Source organism: Schistocerca serialis, chromosome 6 (genome assembly GCF_023864345.2).
Source record: "Schistocerca serialis cubense isolate TAMUIC-IGC-003099 chromosome 6, iqSchSeri2.2, whole genome shotgun sequence".
Classification (NCBI taxonomy): Eukaryota; Metazoa; Arthropoda; class Insecta; order Orthoptera; family Acrididae; genus Schistocerca; species Schistocerca serialis.
The window spans coordinates 359,679,946-359,697,815 of record NC_064643.1 but is presented as its reverse complement, the minus strand read 5'-3'; the positions used below and the strand labels follow the sequence as shown (position 1 = coordinate 359,697,815).

Genomic DNA, 17,870 nt, shown 5'->3' with positions numbered 1-17,870 from the left:
AATGACTACTGGTCACTGATTGGGAGTACCTGGAAGTAGGTGGCAGCAAAATGCGCTTCGTAAGAAAAATGTATGTTTTTGGGGGTATCCAGATACTTTTGATCAAATAGTGTATGTTCTGGGCTAAGTTTAGGAAATAACATCTGGCAGAGGTATGAAATCACACGATTTGAGCAATGCCAAACCCAACATGCATTGTATCATTCCATATGCAACTTGGGAATTTTCTATGGGGTTCAAAATTGTTGCATTTCCTTTTAGCGTGACATATGCAAATTTTTTATTTATCTTAACATTTGTTTAAAAAATGTTTCATCAGTTTACAGTAGATGTGGAGCACAGGGGATGGAGGATACTGTGAAAAATTTATTGGGCATACGGTCTCAGAAAGACAATGCCTAATAGTACTAGTCAGATGGCAGTTTTTAAGTTTTTAATCCAGTGAAACATTTACAGGTTAGTCAGTTGATCTTCTATATCTCGTAAATGTGTCTGCTGGTCTCTTTCTCTTCTTTTTATGTGAGAGGAACTAAAAATCAGGTCAGCAAACGTGCAAAGACAAGTACCTATCCAAAAAATTGTACTCGTAAGGGCAGTAGACAGAATTGAAAGTCACAGAATTCCATGCTTCTAGAACCAAAGACACCCTGTTATCATGCAAAGAGAAAGGGGGGGGGGGGGGGGGGGATGGCAAAATTGAGGAGAGGAAAAAAACCAGCAGCTACAGAAAAAACAGAGGACAAAAATTTAAATAATGTTTGAACAGTATTTCTAGTCAATAATTTGAACCCAGAATCAATGTAATGTCACATGGTTGCTATGGTATACTAGTGTCCCAGCAAGAATTATTTCATATTAAGGAAAGAGGAGCATTAATTATTTTATCTGTCTGCAATTGATTGTTCAATTTATATTTCATGCTTTTCTGTAGTCTCTCAGACACATACATCAAACTTTCACAGTAGCTCAAAGAATATGTTTGTAAAATGATTAACATTAAATTTTGTTTTGAAGCTCCTAAAGACTGGTTGATGTGCCGAGACGGTAGTGGAGATGTGCCTCGGCGGCGGAGTTGGACTGCTCTGGAAGACCTCACTGGTGGAAGGGCAAAAAGAAAATCGGAAAGACAAAGGAGGCAAGAGATATACTTCTTAAATATGTTATCATGCTTTACAAATATTTTACATTTGTAGCAACTTTTTTAAAAGTTAATCAAGGCCTGGTGCTTGCGTGTGTACTTGCAAACATCCCACTAGTTTCAGTGAGCATCAGCAGTCTAGTCAGGAGTCATATTAAATCCTGTGAAAGGTATTTGTTCATTGTATTCTGTTTCATTATATTATAGTCTATATAATAAAAAAGGTGAAGTTCAAAGGTCTCGATGTAAACTTATTTCAGACTTGGTGGAATTGTTAGAACACTCATAAATGAGGAAATATTGTCTGTACATTTCAGGGCCACAACTTAGAAGTTCCCCAGAAATGGAAGATTTAGTGCTTGTGAACTGTCTCACATTTACTTGAGAAGGGAAACATATGTGTAGTGGGCCAGTGGCCAACTTGTGTAATAGCTGTGTACAAATCATGGCCACCTATGCATGTAGATTTGAATCTCACTGCTTGCAACATTGTTTTACTCTTAGGCAAGACAGTGAAACTGAAAGGGTTTACCACCCATGCCGTTCAACTCCAATCACATGTCTGCAGACTGTTAAGATCTTTTTTTTTCCCACATAAAATATATTACCCCTTTTACTAGGGACAGTAAAGATAATGAAATTCCTCCCTCCCACCATTGTGCACTTGGTTTCATTCTATCTCCGTTTCGCCCCTTTCATTCACATCTCCACTTCCTCCTACTGCCTCTTTGCTGCTCCCCTCTGCCACTACCCCACTAATTCCTCCCCATAACCACTCCCCTTCCTCCCAATTTTATCCTGCTCCTCAACTTTTACACCTCCCCTCCCCCTTTATTCTATCTTCCTCAAACTTTCTCTCTACCTCCCTCCCCCACCTCTCCCTCATTCACCCACCTCCTTCCTGCTCCTCTCTTCCCCCCCCCCCCCTCTCTCCCATACTCGCCTCCTCTATCTTCCTCACCCTCCTCCGTCTTTCTCCCTCCTCCGTCTTTCTCCCTCCTCCTCCGTCTTTCTCCCTCCTCCTCCGTCTTTCTGCCCCCTCCTCCCGTCTTTCTGCCCCCTCCTCCCGTCTTTCTGCCCCCTCCCCCTTTATTCTATCTTCCTCAAAGTTTCTCCCTACCTCCCTCCCCCACCTCTCCCTCATTCACCCACCTCCTTCCTGCTCCTCTCTTCCCCCCCCCCTCTCTCTCCCATACTCGCCTCCTCTATCTTCCTCACCCTCCTCCGTCTTTCTCCCTCCTCCTCCGTCTTTCTCCCTCCTCCTCCGTCTTTCTCCCTCCTCCTCCGTCTTTCTGCCCCCTCCTCCCGTCTTTCAGCCCCCTCCTCCCGTCTTTCTGCCCCCTCCTCCCGTCTTTGCCCCATATCTTCTTGCCCTCCCCTCTGCCCCATACCCACTCTATCCTGCCCCCTCTCTCTCCCGCCCCCTCTCTCTCCCGCCCCCTCTCTCTCCCGCCCCCTGTCTCTCCCGCCCCCTCTCTCCCGCCCCCTGTCTTTCCCGCCCCCTGTCCCTCCCGCCCCCTGTCTCTCCCGCCCCCCTCCCTCCCTCCCGCCACCTCACTCAACCTCCCCCCTCTCACCCTCCCCATCTCTCACTCTCCCCCTCTCCCTCCCGCCCCCTCTCCCACCCTCCCCCTCTCCCTCCCTACCCCACCCTCCCCCCTCTCTTCCCCCCTCTACCCTCCCCCCTCTCCCCCCTTCCCCCTCTCTACCCTCTCCCCCCTTCCCCCTCTATCCCCTTCACCCTCTATCCCCTTCACCCTCTAACCCCTTCATCCTCTCGCCCCTTCTATCCCCCCTTTTCCCATCCCACTCTCTCTTCCTCCCCTCTCTCTCCCGCCCCCTCTCTCTCCCGCCCCCTCTCTCTCCCGCCCCCTGTCTCTCCCGCCCCCCTCTCTCCCGCCCCCTCTCTCTCCCGCCCCCCCTCTCTCTAGCCCGCCCCCCTCTCTCTCTCCCACCCCCCCTCTCTCTCTCCCACCCCCCCTCTCTCTCTCCCGCCCCCTCTCTCTCTGTCCCGCCCCCCTCTCTCTGTCCCGCCCCCCTCTCTCTGTCCCGCCCCCCTCTCTCTGTCCCGCCCCCTCTCTCTGTCCCGCCCCCTCTCTCTGTCCCGCCCCCTCTCTCTGTCCCGCCCCCTCTCTCTGTCCCGCCCCCTCTCTCTGTCCCGCCCCCTCTCTCTGTCCCGCCCCCCTCTCTCTCTGTCCCGCCCCCTCTCTCTCCGGCCCGCCCCCTCTCTCTCCGGCCCGCCCCCTCTCTCTCCGGCCCGCCCCCTCTCTGTCTGTCCCGCCCCCACTCTGTCTGTCCCGCCCCCACTTTCTGTCCCGACCCCACTTTCTGTCCCGCCCCCACTTTCTGTCCCGCCCCCCTCTCTCTCCCGCCCCATCTCTCACGACTACCCCTCCCTCTCTCCCGCCCCCCTCCCTCTCTCCCGCCCCCCTCCCTCTCTCCCGCCCCCCTCCCTCTCTCCCGCCCCCATCTCTCTCCCGCCCCCATCTCTCTCCCGCCCCCATCTCTCTCCCGCCCCCATCTCTCTCCCGCCCCCATCTCTCTCCCGCCCCCATCTCTCTCCCGCCCCCATCTCTCTCCCGCCCCCATCTCTCTCCCGCCCCCATCTCTCTTCTGCCCCTCTCTCCTTCCCCCTCTCTCTTCTGCCCCTCTCTCCTTCCCCCTCTCTCTCCCGCCCCCCTCGCTCCTTCCCCCTTCAGTCCCCCTCTCGCTCCTTCCCCCTCTCGCTCCTTCCCCCTCTCGCTCCTTCCCCCTCTCGCTCCTTCCCCCTCTCGCTCCTTCCCCCTCTCGCTACTTCCCCTCTCGCTACTTCCCCTCTCGCTCCTTCCCCCTCTCGCTCCTTCCCCCTCTCGCTCCTTCCCCCTCTCGCTCCTTCCCCCTCTCGCTCCTTCCCCCTCTCGCTCCTTCCCCCTCTCGCTCCTTCCCCCTCTCGCTCCTTCCCCCTCTCGCTCCTTCCCCCTCTCGCTCCTTCCCCCTCTCGCTCCTTCCCCCTCTCGCTCCTTCCCCCTCTCGCTCCTTCCCCCTCTCGCTCCTTCCCCCTCTCGCTCCTTCCCCCTCTCGCTCCTTCCCCCTCTCGCTCCTTCCCCCTCTCGCTCCTTCCCCCTCTCGCTCCTTCCCCCTCTCGCTCCTTCCCCCTCTCGCTCCTTCCCCCTCTCGCTCCTTCCCCCTCTCGCCCCTTCCCCCCTCTCGCCCCTTCCCCCCTCTCGCCCCTTCCCCCCTCTCGCCCCTTCCCCCCTCTCGCCCCTTCCCCCCTCTCGCCCCTTCCCCCCTCTCGCTCCTTCCCCCCTCTCGCTCCTTCCCCCCTCTCGCTCCTTCCCCCCTCTCGCTCCTTCCCCCCTCTCGCTCCTTCCCCCCTCTCGCTCCTTCCCCCCTCTCGCTCCTTGCCCCCTCTCGCTCCTTGCCCCCTCTCGCTCCTTGCCCCCTCTCGCTCCTTGCCCCCTCTCGCTCCTTGCCCCCTCTCGCTCCTTGCCCCCTCTCGCTCCTTGCCCCCTCTCGCTCCTTGCCCCCTCTCGCTCCTTGCCCCCTCTCGCTCCTTGCCCCCTCTCGCTCCTTGCCCCCTCTCGCTCCTTCCCCCCTCTCGCTCCTTCCCCCCTCCCGCTCCTTCCCCCCTCCCGCTCCTTCCCCCCTCCCGCTCCTTCCCCCCTCCCGCTCCTTCCCCCCTCACCCTCCTACCCCCTCTCGCTCCTACCCCCCTCTCCCTCCTACCCACCTCACCCTCCTACCCCCTCTCCCTCCTACCCACCTCACCCTCCTACCCCCTCTCCCTCCTACCCCCCTCACCCTCCTACCCCCCTCTCCCTCATAGCCCCCTCGCCCTCATAGCCCCCTCGCCCTCCTACCCCGCTCTGCCTCCTACCCCCCTCTGCCTCCTACCCCCCTCTGCCTCCTACCCCGTCTCCCCCTCTCTTCCCCCTCCCCCTCTCCCCCTTTCCCTCTCCCCCTTTCCCCCTATCTTCCTCTTCCCCCTCTCTCTGCCCCCTCTCGCCCTCCCTCTGCCCCCTGTCGCCCTCCCTCTGCCCCCCTGTCGCCCTCCCTCTGCCCCCCTGTCGCCCTCCCTCTGCCCCCCTGTCGCCCTCCCTCTGCCCCCCTGTCGCCCTCCCTCTGCCCCCCTGTCGCCCTCCCTCTGCCCCCCTGTCGCCCTCCCTCTGCCCCCCTGTCGCCCTCCCTCTGCCCCCCTGTCACCCTCCCTCTGCCCCCCTGTCGCCCTCCCTCTGCCCCCCTGTCGCCCTCCCTCTGCCCCCCTCTCGCCCTCCCTCTGCCCCCCTCTCGCCCTCTCTCTGCCCCTCTCTCTGTCCCCCTCTCCCTGCCCCTCTCTCTGTCCCCCTCTCTCCTCCCTCTCTCTGCCCCCCTCTCCTCCCTCTCTCTGCCCCCCTCTCCTCCCTCCTCTTCGCCCCCTCTCCTCCCTCTCTCTGCCCTCCTGTCCTCCCTCTCTCTGCCCCCCTCTCCTCCTCTCTCCTCCCTCTTTCTGCCCCCTCTCGCCCTCTCTCTTCCCCCCTCCCCTCCCCCTCTCTCCCTTTCCCCTCTCTCCCTTCCCCCCTCCCCACCCCCTCTCTCCCTTCCCCCCTCCCCACCCCATCTCTCCCTTCCCCCCTCCCCCTCCCCCTCTCTCTCTGCCCTCTCTCTCTCTGCCCCCCTCTCGCCCTCTCTCTCTGCCCCCCCTCTCGCCCTCTCTCTCTGCCCCCCCTCTCGCCCTCTCTCTCTGCCCCCCTCTCGCCCTCTCTCTCTGCCCCCCTCTCGCCCTCTCTCTCTGCCCCCCTCTCGCCCTCTCTCTCTTCCCCATATCCTGCACCCCACATCTTGCCCCCTCCTACCCTGCCCGCTCCCCCTCCCCACGCCTTGCATCCCCTCATGCCCAGCTCCTTGTGACGTTACTTGTGATAATTGAAGCTATCCATCTGCTAACCTTGTTATCCAAATGTTTCCTAAATGACAGTTGATCCTGCAAGCAGCACTTTCATCAGATCACGTGTTCACAGCATTCATTTTGATTGGCGTCAAGTGCAAACTCCAAATTGTTGAAGTTTGTAGATGCCATCTCCAGTCACATGGTTGGCCTCACAGAGTTCTTATTTTTTACCCATGTTGTACACGCCTGTCCTTCACGCAAACATTATGGGATTTGACATTACAATTCCATGGTAAACTACTCCATTGACCGAGGAAACAGGTGCACTATTACTGCAGTGTGACAGCTGGCTCTAATGTAAGGATAAGTATGATAACTGCAATTTATTGCTTGATTGATAAATGCAGTAGCTTCTTGAAAACTGAGCCTTTAGTTTTGCTATTTCCCAATTTTCAGCTAAGCTGTGTATTTTCTTCTGAAATGTTAGGTACTGGATTGTGTGTTAAGTTTGTAAACATAATTTGAAAAGCAGCTTGTAATACAGGACCACTTATGTTGATGTTGAGTGTTTTCCAGTTTTTACATAGGAACAGAAAAAATTAACAATGTAGATATGTTAAAGTGCTTAAACTGTAGTATATTTTTTGTGTTGAATCAGACATGGAAATGTAGGTCCATGGAATCAAATACAACTTTATTTGATCTGTTAAAAGAAGGCTCTTTGCCACAGTGACTGGCAAATACGTTTGATACTGAGAGTTGCATTAATGTTTTCAGTATGAGCCTGAGTAGCTTGGACTCTGAGCCTGATGATCCATTCTTGGACCGTGTAGATGGTGCTGGAAGCACTGGTCTACTGCTGTCAGAGACAGCATCACTTGGAGGTGGTGGCACAGGGAGTGCTGGGTCAGGAGGTCGTCGGTCAGCAAGGGGCTCAGGTGGTGCATCTACACATTCACTCAATGAAGCTGACCTACAGGTAAGTTAATGTAGAGAACCAGCTGTCAGTGTTCAGTGATGAAAATTTGAAATTAGCCTGAGAAAATGTGATAACTGTTAACAGCATCGTGTGAAAAACCTTTGCCTTATTTTAGAGAATTTGGATGGCTGCTGTTTGTTGCAATTAATCCTGTCCTGTTAAAAATGTCAAATAGTAAACATTAAAAAGCATGAAATTGGGTTATGTATGCAAATTGTCCGCCCCGGTAGCTGAGTGGTCAGCGTGACAGACTGTCAATCCTAAGGGCCCGGGTTCGATTCCCGGCTGGGTCGGAAATTTTCTCCGCTCAGGGACTGGGTGTTGTGTTGTCCTAATCATCATCATTTCATCCTCATCAACGCGCAGGTCGCCGAAGTGGCGTCAAATCGAAAGACCTGCACCAGGCGAACGGTCTACCCGACGGGAGGCCCTAGCCACACGACATTTCCATTTTATGCAAATTAAAAAAAAGTGCACACTATTTTATTTCCAACTCCTACAAGCAATAAAACAAACATCTAATATTTTCAGCAACTAATAAACTCAAATGTTATACTTATGCTAGAACAAATCTTTGTTCACAAATGTACATAGATCTTGTTTTTAGTGCAAAATGTCTGCTAATCCAACCCACTTGTACTGCTGTTCAAACAAGATTGGAGATTGTCTTGATAATTTCTACACTTGCATTTGTCATAACACATACCTATTATGCACATTTTTTCATATTTATTTACATGCAAGTTGTATTTGAGACCATGAAAATGGAAGTTGGGGAAGTAGAAGCCCCAACTTTCTCTTTCAAAGGAAGTTCACTACACACTGCACTTTTAATATGACATGTAGAGTTCCTAAATCAAGGGCTCTACCTCTGCCTATAAAACAATGGAAGTCATTGCAGTGGCATACCTGCCAGTAATTCATCATGTGCTACAGCATTTAGAACCATTGGCACAGACAAATCCACCCACTGAAACACTCTTACCATTGAGCCAAAACTGTAGAAAAAGCTTTGTAGGGCATTGCAGCCACATTGATGAGATCACAGACGTGTAGTGATATGGTCACATTGTGTTGCTCAGTGCAAGCATGCAACACAGTCTGTCATAGAAACAAGCCCTGTGCCCTGTACAAGTTGAAATTATTCTGTTTGCTATTCTAATGATGTCAACGATGCATGAGAAAGAAATACAGTTGGCTGTTGCCTGACCTCCACAATTTGACATGTTGAAATGTCGGTCACAGAATAATTTTAATTGGAGAATATTTTACATTCACAGCTGACCGCCAATGCTATAGTGTCAATACATTGCACTATAGTGACCATAAAACAAAATCTGTCAATATATTTTGACTGTGCCAAAATTCTTCCCCTAATGTGCAAATAGTTATTTTCAGTTGTATATCTATGCTAAGTGCTTTGTTGATTCTATCTGCAGCATTGGCAAGTATCAGTCACACTGCTATGAAAGGCCGGCCGGTGTGGCCGAGCGGTTCTAGGCGCTTCAGTCTGGAACCGCGCGGCCGTTACGGTCGCAGATTCGAATCCTGCCTCGGACATGGATATGTGTGATGCCCATAGGTTAGTTAGGTTTAAGGAGTTCTAAGTTCTAGGGGACTGATGACCTCAGATGTTAAGTCCCCTTGTGCTCAGAGCCATTTGAGCCATTTTTGCTATGAAAGGTTTAAATTAATATTCTGCACATTTAGTAATTAACAAATTGTCCAGAAAAGAAAAATGGTGTCAAGAAATAGCTTTAATCAGAGACTCAGTCATTTCATTTGTAGAAAAATGCTGCTCCTTCTCAACAGAAATAATCATTTGTTGAAAGCTTCAATACAGCCAGTAGAAGAAACAAAACCACTGTTGGGGGGAGGACCTGTTGAAGTTTTTGCAAAGACAAAGATTCCAATCCAAAAGCTTCGGAGTCACCTCTTCTTTTGTGAAGTGAAAATATGAAGCAACAAACAACTAAATGAAGACTAAGCTGACCTCATGTGCTTACAGACAGAGACGTCAGAGTACTGCGGATGGTGGTTGCAAAAATGATGGTAGTGGTGGTGGTGGTAGAAATAAATAAAATAAGCACTTGAAATAAGCAGAAGGAATAACCCATGTGTTCCAAAGTGCTACCAGGAGTCAAGTTAGCACGATGACTATGCGTAGAGAGTTAAAAAGAATGGGATGCAGTGGTCAAGCAGCTCCTCAAAAGCCACACACTTCTGTAGTCATTGTTAGGCGACACTTACCTGGTGTAAACAGCGACACCACTGGACAATGGACAATTGCAAATGGGTGATCTGAAGATATGAATCATGCTAGACCTTGTGGCAAAACAATGGAAAGGTTTGTGTTTGACAAATGCCTCGAGAATATTACTTGCCACCATCTGTAGAGCCAGCGGTGATGTACAGAGGAAGTGGTGTTACAGAATGGAGGTGTTTTACATGATTATGGTGGGTTCTCTTATTGTGCTTCCAAAAACTGTGAATGTGGAAGGATATAGATGTGTTTTACTGCATTGTGTACTGGGTACAGCAGAGGGACAGTTCAGAAATGATGATTGTATCATATTGACACTTCACCCTGTAACAAAGCAGCATCTCTGAGGCCATTGTTTGTGGAAAATTAAATTCGTGAAGTGGGCTGCTCCTCCCACAGTCCTGACCTGAACCCAATGAAACACTCTTGGGATGAGTTAGAATGTCAACTTTGCTCCAGACCCCAGAATCCAACATCACTACCATCTTTGATTTTGGCTGTTGATGAAGAATTGTCTACCATTCCCCCACATACATTGAGATACCTCATTAAAAGTGTCCTGAGCAGTCTTCAAGCCTTCATAAAGGTGAAGAGTGTACACACCTCATATTAATGTCTGTTAATACATGTCCAGATACTTTTGATTAGATGGTGTAACTATGTAACCAACTTATTTCTATATGCACTATCATGTGTTACACAGAGATCTCTCCTTCTCTGTGTCCTCCTGGACATCTTGCAGAATGAGCATCTCAGGACTTCTTCATTCAAATGATTCCTTGACCCCTATGCCCAATTCATCATCATTAGTCTTCTGCTGATATTGAAGTCATATGCAACTTGATTATTCCTTATGATTAGTTGTTTGGCATGGTAAGATTCAAGCTTCATCTTGCCATGTCGGTGGAGTTGGACACGTTCCTGAACTACACCCATGTAGTGGCCTCACAATTATTCATCGAGGAACGCTTCCAACTGAATAACAAAGAGTGCTGGAGCTCCACACTGTTGTAGCCACACAATCTTATTATTCCCATGTCTTTGAGCTGAGGCACTAATCAAGTTTGAAAAATCTCCAAATAAGTATTTCCATTCACATATACTTAAAAAACCTATGGTTGTTACAGATATTATGACAATGTTCCTTCCCATATTATAACTTGAGGCAGATCTTTCCAGCTCTTGCACATAATGGGAATTTCCCTCCGACCAGAAAGCCACATTCCTTCTGTGTGAACTATGATATATAAAACTTTCATCAGAAAATAACACTCTTGAGTGGGACACGTATTTGGAAACTGTGCCAACAAACCATGGCAATTTGCAGCCTGATGTTTCATGTCATTATCAGAATTCTCATTCACACACATAGGCCTAAATCCTAATTTTTAAACCTTTTCAATGTGGTCATATCTTGTTGATTGTGGTAGCTGAAGCTTAGATTCTCTTACTTGTATGAATTTCATTGGAGGGTGCTCAGCTGATTGAATGAAGGTGGCACATGATTCCTCTCATGTTAGTTGCATGATCCTTAGATCATTTGTATCTTTCTTTTATCAAAAGAATGTGGAGTGAGCCAGTTTACAGCATATATGTATGTGTTTAGTGTTACATGACTGAATATATTATTTCTAATCCCTCTCAGGCAGCTGTGCTTAAAAAAAAAAATTTGTGTGCAGAATAAGAGCAGTTGTCCAGGAGAAATGATTTTGGATTAGATTTAAAACTTCCTTTGCATCCTTTGCACATTTTGCTTTATTGGCCAAATGAACAAAAATTTTTGTTAATGGGCATTGAACTCCTTTTTGAGCCAGTATGAGCTTTAATAATTAGTAATCAGTCATCAATGGCTCATTAAAGAGTTACTGCATTTCGTTTGGTTTCTTGCCCCTGTTAACTTTTCATTTGTATTGCACTGCAAATAGTCCACAATACCACAAATGTGGATAGTATGTCTTCTATTCATTTGCTCCTGGTACTTGCCATTGCCAACAGCAATGCCCTCTATGACTTGTTGCCCTCAAGTTTGCATTCAGTACTGCTTGGTTCTATCTTGGGTTTTGTTTTCCACCTGTGTTAGTTGTACATTAACGGTGATACACAGGAGTACTGTGGATAGATTTACTGATGAAGCATTGGCTGATATGCAGCTCATGTTTGGGCTCACTGAAATGAAATTATTCATGTGGCATTATTGGCTGAGAGCCCCCATCTGAGGTTGTTCTGCCATTAGTGCAAGTCTTTTTATTTGATGCCATTTTGCCATCTTGTGCATTGTTGATGATGAAATGATAATGAGTACGTGATACCTAGAACCTGAATGAATAAAATCTGTGACCTGGCTGGGAATTGAACCCAGGTCCCCTGCATGGCAATCAGCTGCACTGACCACTCAGCTATGCAGGCAGTCTATGGGTTCACTGAATGTGCTCTTACTATTGACAGATTTGTTGATGAAGCATTGGCTAATACACACCTCATACATGGGTTCACTGAATGCAATGTAAGGGCAGCCCACCAACACTAACTTGAACTGTCCCCACAGCAACACCAACCACATTAGTTATAGAGAGTCAAATCCTGTGTTTTTGTGTTGCACGTTTTGGCGATTACATATAGCAGGCTTTTTCACTGGTGTGAGGCTATTTTTCCAGAAACAAAGATAACTAGGGTGACAGACTGAATCAATCCTTACATTATTACTCTGTAACAGCTACTGGAAAGCATGGGTCCCATACAGAAAATACTCAGAAGGTGTGTCTGAACAACCTCATAAAGTTGATTGGTGGAGTTCTGGTTCACCCTGGATAAGGAATAGGAGTGGATCAAAAATTGAACCTTGTGAGACTCCCCTTGTGATTGATACCCTGACACTGAACTGTTCTTTCCTTTCAAATTGTTTGAATTATTCAGCACAACTTTTTGCATTCTGTTTAAGCATGATTCAATCCAGTTTAGTGTAAAACCATAAATTTTAAGCTTTCCTAAGAGAGTATCATGACCTGCCACACAGTCAAATATTTTGAGAAGATCACAAAATTACCATCTGCCAATATTTTATTATGTAAGGCTAGTAATATTTGGTGATTGAATGTGTAAACAGCAGTCTGTCAAGCAACCTTTGTGGAATCCAGACAGTGATGTGCTAAGTTGTTTCTACTTAAATGTGAGGCTACTTTTGAGTACATCAATTTTTCAAATATTTTGGAAAAGAAGTAGGTACGGAAAATGGACAATAATTATTTAAGTTTTTCTTGTCACCTTTCTTATAAAGACATTTAACTACTGCATATTTTAATCTGTCTGGAAAAATGCCCTGTGCCAGCATTTCATTACATTTAACACTAAGGACAGTAATTATTTAGTTAGAACAACTTTTCAGAATTCTATTTCAAATTCCATCAACACCATATGAGCTTTTGTCTTTTAGAATTTTTATAATTCTGCTAATTTCCATGAAGGATGTTGGTGTTACTCTTAGTTGTGTAAAGTTTTATGAAATTACATTTTTAATGAAATAGAAATAATGTTGTGATCTGAATGATATTTCTGCACTGTGCTATACCGAACACTTGACTTAAAAAAGATATATTAGAGCTAACATACCTCCCTCAGTTTAAACTTCCAAGCATGTTTTGTACGAAGATATCGAGTCGTGAAGGTACCTGTGTGTATGATAAAGAAAATATTGAATTCAACATTGTAATTAAATATCACAATCTGTCCTGTGAAAGAGATATAGAATCCTCTGTAGCCAAATCACCAAAGCAAAATAAATTATTATTTGCATATGCAAATCACCAGACAGAGATGTGAATGTGTTTTATAATTACATGGAGGAACTTCCAGAAGAAATTCACTCCCCCTAGAAAAATATAATTATATGTGGTGACTTCAATACTGATTTCTCAAAAACAAATTTAATGATAGTAAATTTATTAGTCATTGAAAATAAACTCAACTGTAACTGAACCAACCTGAAAAACAGCAATTTCTGTGTCTATCATTGACCAGGTTTTGATAAATACATGCAAATATGCCCATATCACACAAGTTATAAACATGTGTTTTAGTGATCACTATGCTAACATTCTTTCAACGAATGTTGCAGGAAACTCATAACTGCATGGAATAAGATGCACTGTTAGTAATTTCAGTGCAAAAAATCTGTAATTTTTTTTTTCTCCTGAAGGGTGAAAATTGGAATGATGTATACAACTGCTATTATACCAATAAAAATGTATGTTTATGGTCACCATTTAAGCAGCTTTTTGAAACAGATTTTCCCAAGAAAGCAACTCCATTTAAGACAAAAACAGACAAGTGTATTACAAAAGGGATAAAGACGTGTAGTATCAGAATAAGAGGACCTTGTGTAATTACTCTAAGCAAAACACTAGTCCTGATTTTATTACCTACTTCAAAAGGATTAATACCAATACAGATTATTTAAAAAATAAAATAACTAGAAAATGACAAACTAATGTGTAATTCCAAGAATAAAACTAAAGTAACCTGTCAAATTATAAGAAGAGAGGAGGCCAGTTAATCGCAGTAATAGGGAGCTTATTATTAACTCTGACCCCAGGCATGTGGCTTGTGCTTTCAACCATTATTTCTCAAACATAGCACTTTAGTCATGTTCCCAACAACACCTGAGGGGCCATCTAAAAATTATGAAGGGGCTTACTTTATACATATTCAGTTGGTGCCGATGGTGTACCAGATGCTATCATGCAAAAAGTAATGCCAATTCATAAGGAGGTTGCAAAATGTGAAATTGATAATTGTAGACCAGTTTGTTTTGTCAGGTTTCAGCGAAATTATGTAAAACATTATGTTAGATGATTAATAGCAGTCTTAAATAAATAAAGGAAGGCTGATAAATGACTCATAACATGGGCTCAGAGCTGGAAAAATAACCCAGTCAACAATTTTTGTCTTTTGAAATGAATTACTAACAGCAGTTGATGATGTAGCTAGAATATTTCCCGATCTTCATAAAAACTTTGATGTTGTTGATCATGAGATTCTTTTGCATAAGTTACATGATTGGAAATAGAAGCCAGTTTGAAAGGTGGATCTAGTCATACCGCAACAGCCATCAACAGATTACAGAAATAAAATAAGGAGATAGTGAAACACAAAAAGTTTCTAGTTTTTGCAATAATGAGCAAAATATTGATTATGGAGACACACAAGGGTCATTCCTGGGACCTGTCATATTTCTATTGTATGTAAATGACTTGGCTGCTAAAATACCTAATGGAGCCACAGTACTCATTGCAAATGACACTAATATTGCAATTAAATCACACATTGACGAAAATCTACAGGAAGCTGCAACATCAGTTTGCATAGTTTAGCACAATGGTTCAGGACCAATAGGCTCTTAAAAAAGTGTGAAAAAACTGCTGCTAACTTTCACATCATACGGAACTTCCATCTTGCAAACCCAGCTTTCACCATTGAAGGAAAAAAGTTTCAAGGGTGAGTCATAAAAAAATTTTAGGCATAAATATTCATGAAGATTTAAAATAGGAGATACACTTCTATAATCTAAATAAAGAAAACTGAGGACAATTACTTCTGCTGCTCAGATTCTCATTCAAGGTCACAGTGTTATTACTATTGATGAACAAAATAATTTTGTAAGGGTAATCCACAATTTAAAAAAAAATTAAAATACAGAGCAATAAAGAAACAAAAAGGCAGGGATTCCTGTAGCCTGCTTTTTAAAAGTCTGAAAATACTGCCTATACCTTGTTTGTATAAATATATGAAATACTAATTTTTATAAAAGGAAGCATTTTAAGAAAATAAGGGAGTTCAAACATAACTGTGATTAACACACATTTGAAACTGGACAGGAGGTTAAACCTACATATGAAACTATTAAGTACAAACTTACAGAAAAGAGGAATGTACCATACCGGAGTTACGTTATATCACCATGCGCCTTCATACTTAAAATGCATTTTCGTATTAAATACGTTTAAGGTAAATTGGAAACAGTATTTGTATGACCACTGCTTCTGCTGTCTCTGAATTTTGGGAACATCATAATAAGCAAACGTAATTTATCTGATATTGTTAATTATGTATTATGTCACATTATCGTACAGTTTATTTTGACACTGTTGATCATGTAGACTCAATTAATAACTACTGCTGTTATATGTACAACAGGGTATTAAGGAATGATTTCCTGGACCAAACTAAATAATGTATTATCTTACTTCTTCAACTGAACCCTGTCATCCCATTTTTGCTGCTACATTTAGAAAGTGAATGTTACAAACATTTGAAACTTGTAAATCACCGTTCACAACACTGTGATTTAGCTTAATAGTTGTTGTGTCTTGTACAGTGATAGTGTGTCCTGTCTACTGTTTCATAGTATCCCTTATAGTTTTAATCTTATTATGTGCAGTAGCAATTTATGTCAGGACATACCTGTTTCAGGACATCTTATTGACTTTCCTTGAAATATTACAGTATTTTTTGTATAATGCAAGTAATGTTGGATCTTGGCTTATCCTGGCCTTTGTATAAATTTCTCTTTCCCTCTTACAACAAATTTTAACTCCTTTACTTATCTATATCTTCCGCTTCTTTTAAAATACTTTCTGGAGAATGTTGTAGAAAAGCTACATTAAAATATTGACACAAATTTGCTATAGAACATACTGAATTTCACATTATCATCTTTTTCTTAAGACATTTTATCCTGTTCTCATTAATAAACCTCACTGCTTTGTATGAATGCACCTCAGAACTGTAAGGTGCTACAGTGTTAATTGTGCATCATGATCAGATAGTCCATTAACAAGAGGAAGCATGTTAATTGTGTATCATGATCAGATAGCCCATTAATAAGTGGAAGCATGTTAATTGTGTATCATGATCAGATAGCCCATTAATAAGTGGAAGCATATTAATTGTTTCAGCCTGAGCACTGTTTATAAAAATGTTAACAATCAGGATCCTGCTATCTTGGTGCATACAAGTTGGAAAATTTACCATTGAAATCAGATTGAGACATACAAGTAATGATTCCAGAGCTTTTCTTATGTCCACTATGTGGCCTGTTTTTGACTTTGTTTAAAATAAAACATTTCTTCCAATTAAGCAGGATTGCTTTATGGCATGTGGCTTTGCCAGTCACCTCTAAGTGCACTCATTATCTCTCTAATTGCTTGGTGTTCTGTGAATATTCATGCTCCCAGACACGTGATGCTAACCATTCATCAGCGGTGTACCTGTGCCCGCTAACATCAGCGGTGGCTTCACAACTGAAACAGTGCAATGCTGAAACAAAACAGCATAGTACTAGCATCAATACTTTTCGTCAGCTTCAAATTAGAAGTACCAGTAAAACAACTAATGGACAGTCGAGAGAGGCGTGGGCCATATTGGACAGCCTGTACATTGTACAGTGTATATACTTCTGTGCTTGTAAGTGTCAGCTGCTTGTGATGACACCTAAAAGCATCAGTTGCAGTGCGCATCTCAGGCAAGCTGAAGAAGCTAAAGAACAGATATTTAGTGTAGCTGAGGAAATTGCAGTTTTTGGACATTCTAAAATTTCAAGACAACCCAAGTTACATTCACTTTATATTCCATATGCACACAAAAAATGTGGTAGTTGGATGATAGTTAACTGTCAGTACAGCATGCAACTCAAGTATCTTATAGTCGCTTTGCTCTGTCCATATATCTCAAGCACTCCACACCTGAAAAAAATTTGTTAATGATAGGACTTGTGGAACAAATGAATGTATTAATTAAATTTTTGGAATAACATAATTTGATTTTTTAATATTTTGAGAGATAAGTTGCATCATTTATAGTTAAATAAAATGGTAAACCAAAATACACCGGTAGTGTTGAAGAGGTGATTTGAAAACTAATTTGTTATATTATACACACACATCAAAAAAAGTTTTGCATCATCCCAGTTCCCAGAACTCCTGAAGATAGACATTGACTGTGGATATTGTATCATAGATTCAGTCCCTTTGATTGTTCAGAGATGTCACTAAACTTGTCCAAAGATGTAAACCACCATGCATGAACATCGCCTATTAGACGGAGGGGTCCGACAGCTGATGAGTTCCAGTCATTCCACCAGGAAGGAGGTATACTGTTCCTGTTGTCAGTAGTTCAACCATGCCTTGATGGTCAATACCATGGTTCGATTGCGTCCGTATTGTTACTTTGTGCCAGGAAGGACTCTCAACAAGGGAAGTGTTCAGTCGTCTCGAAGTGAACCAAAGTTCTAACATGGAGGAGATACAGAGAGAGACAGGAACTGTCGATGACATGCCTTGCTCAGGCTGCCCAAGGGTTACTACTGCAATGGATGACCACTACCTATGGATTATAGCTCAGAGGAACCCTGACAGCAACACTACGATGTTGAATAATGCTTTTCGTGCAGCAGCAGGAAGTCATGTAACTTTTCAAACTGTGCTCAATAGGGTGCATGATGCGTAAATTCACTCACTACGTCCATGGTAAGGTCCAGCTTTGACACCATGCAGTGCGGTAAAGATTGGCCAACAACATGCCAAATGGACCTCTCTGGATTGGCATCACATTCTCTTCACCGATGAGTGTCGCATATGCCTTCAACCAGACA

The 17,870-nt window shown here is 44.7% G+C and overlaps 1 protein-coding gene across 1 annotated transcript in view; it reads left to right on the top strand.

Annotated features, from left to right (window-relative positions):
* Nucleotides 1-17,870, top strand: part of LOC126484567 (rho guanine nucleotide exchange factor 18) — a 637,896-nt gene that overhangs the window by 335,678 nt on the left and 284,348 nt on the right. Inside the window, exons 6-7 of the mRNA XM_050108129.1 lie at nt 1,015-1,135; nt 6,762-6,963. Coding sequence (XP_049964086.1) covers nt 1,015-1,135; nt 6,762-6,963 — 323 coding nt within the window. The remainder of the gene's footprint in view (nt 1-1,014; nt 1,136-6,761; nt 6,964-17,870) is intronic.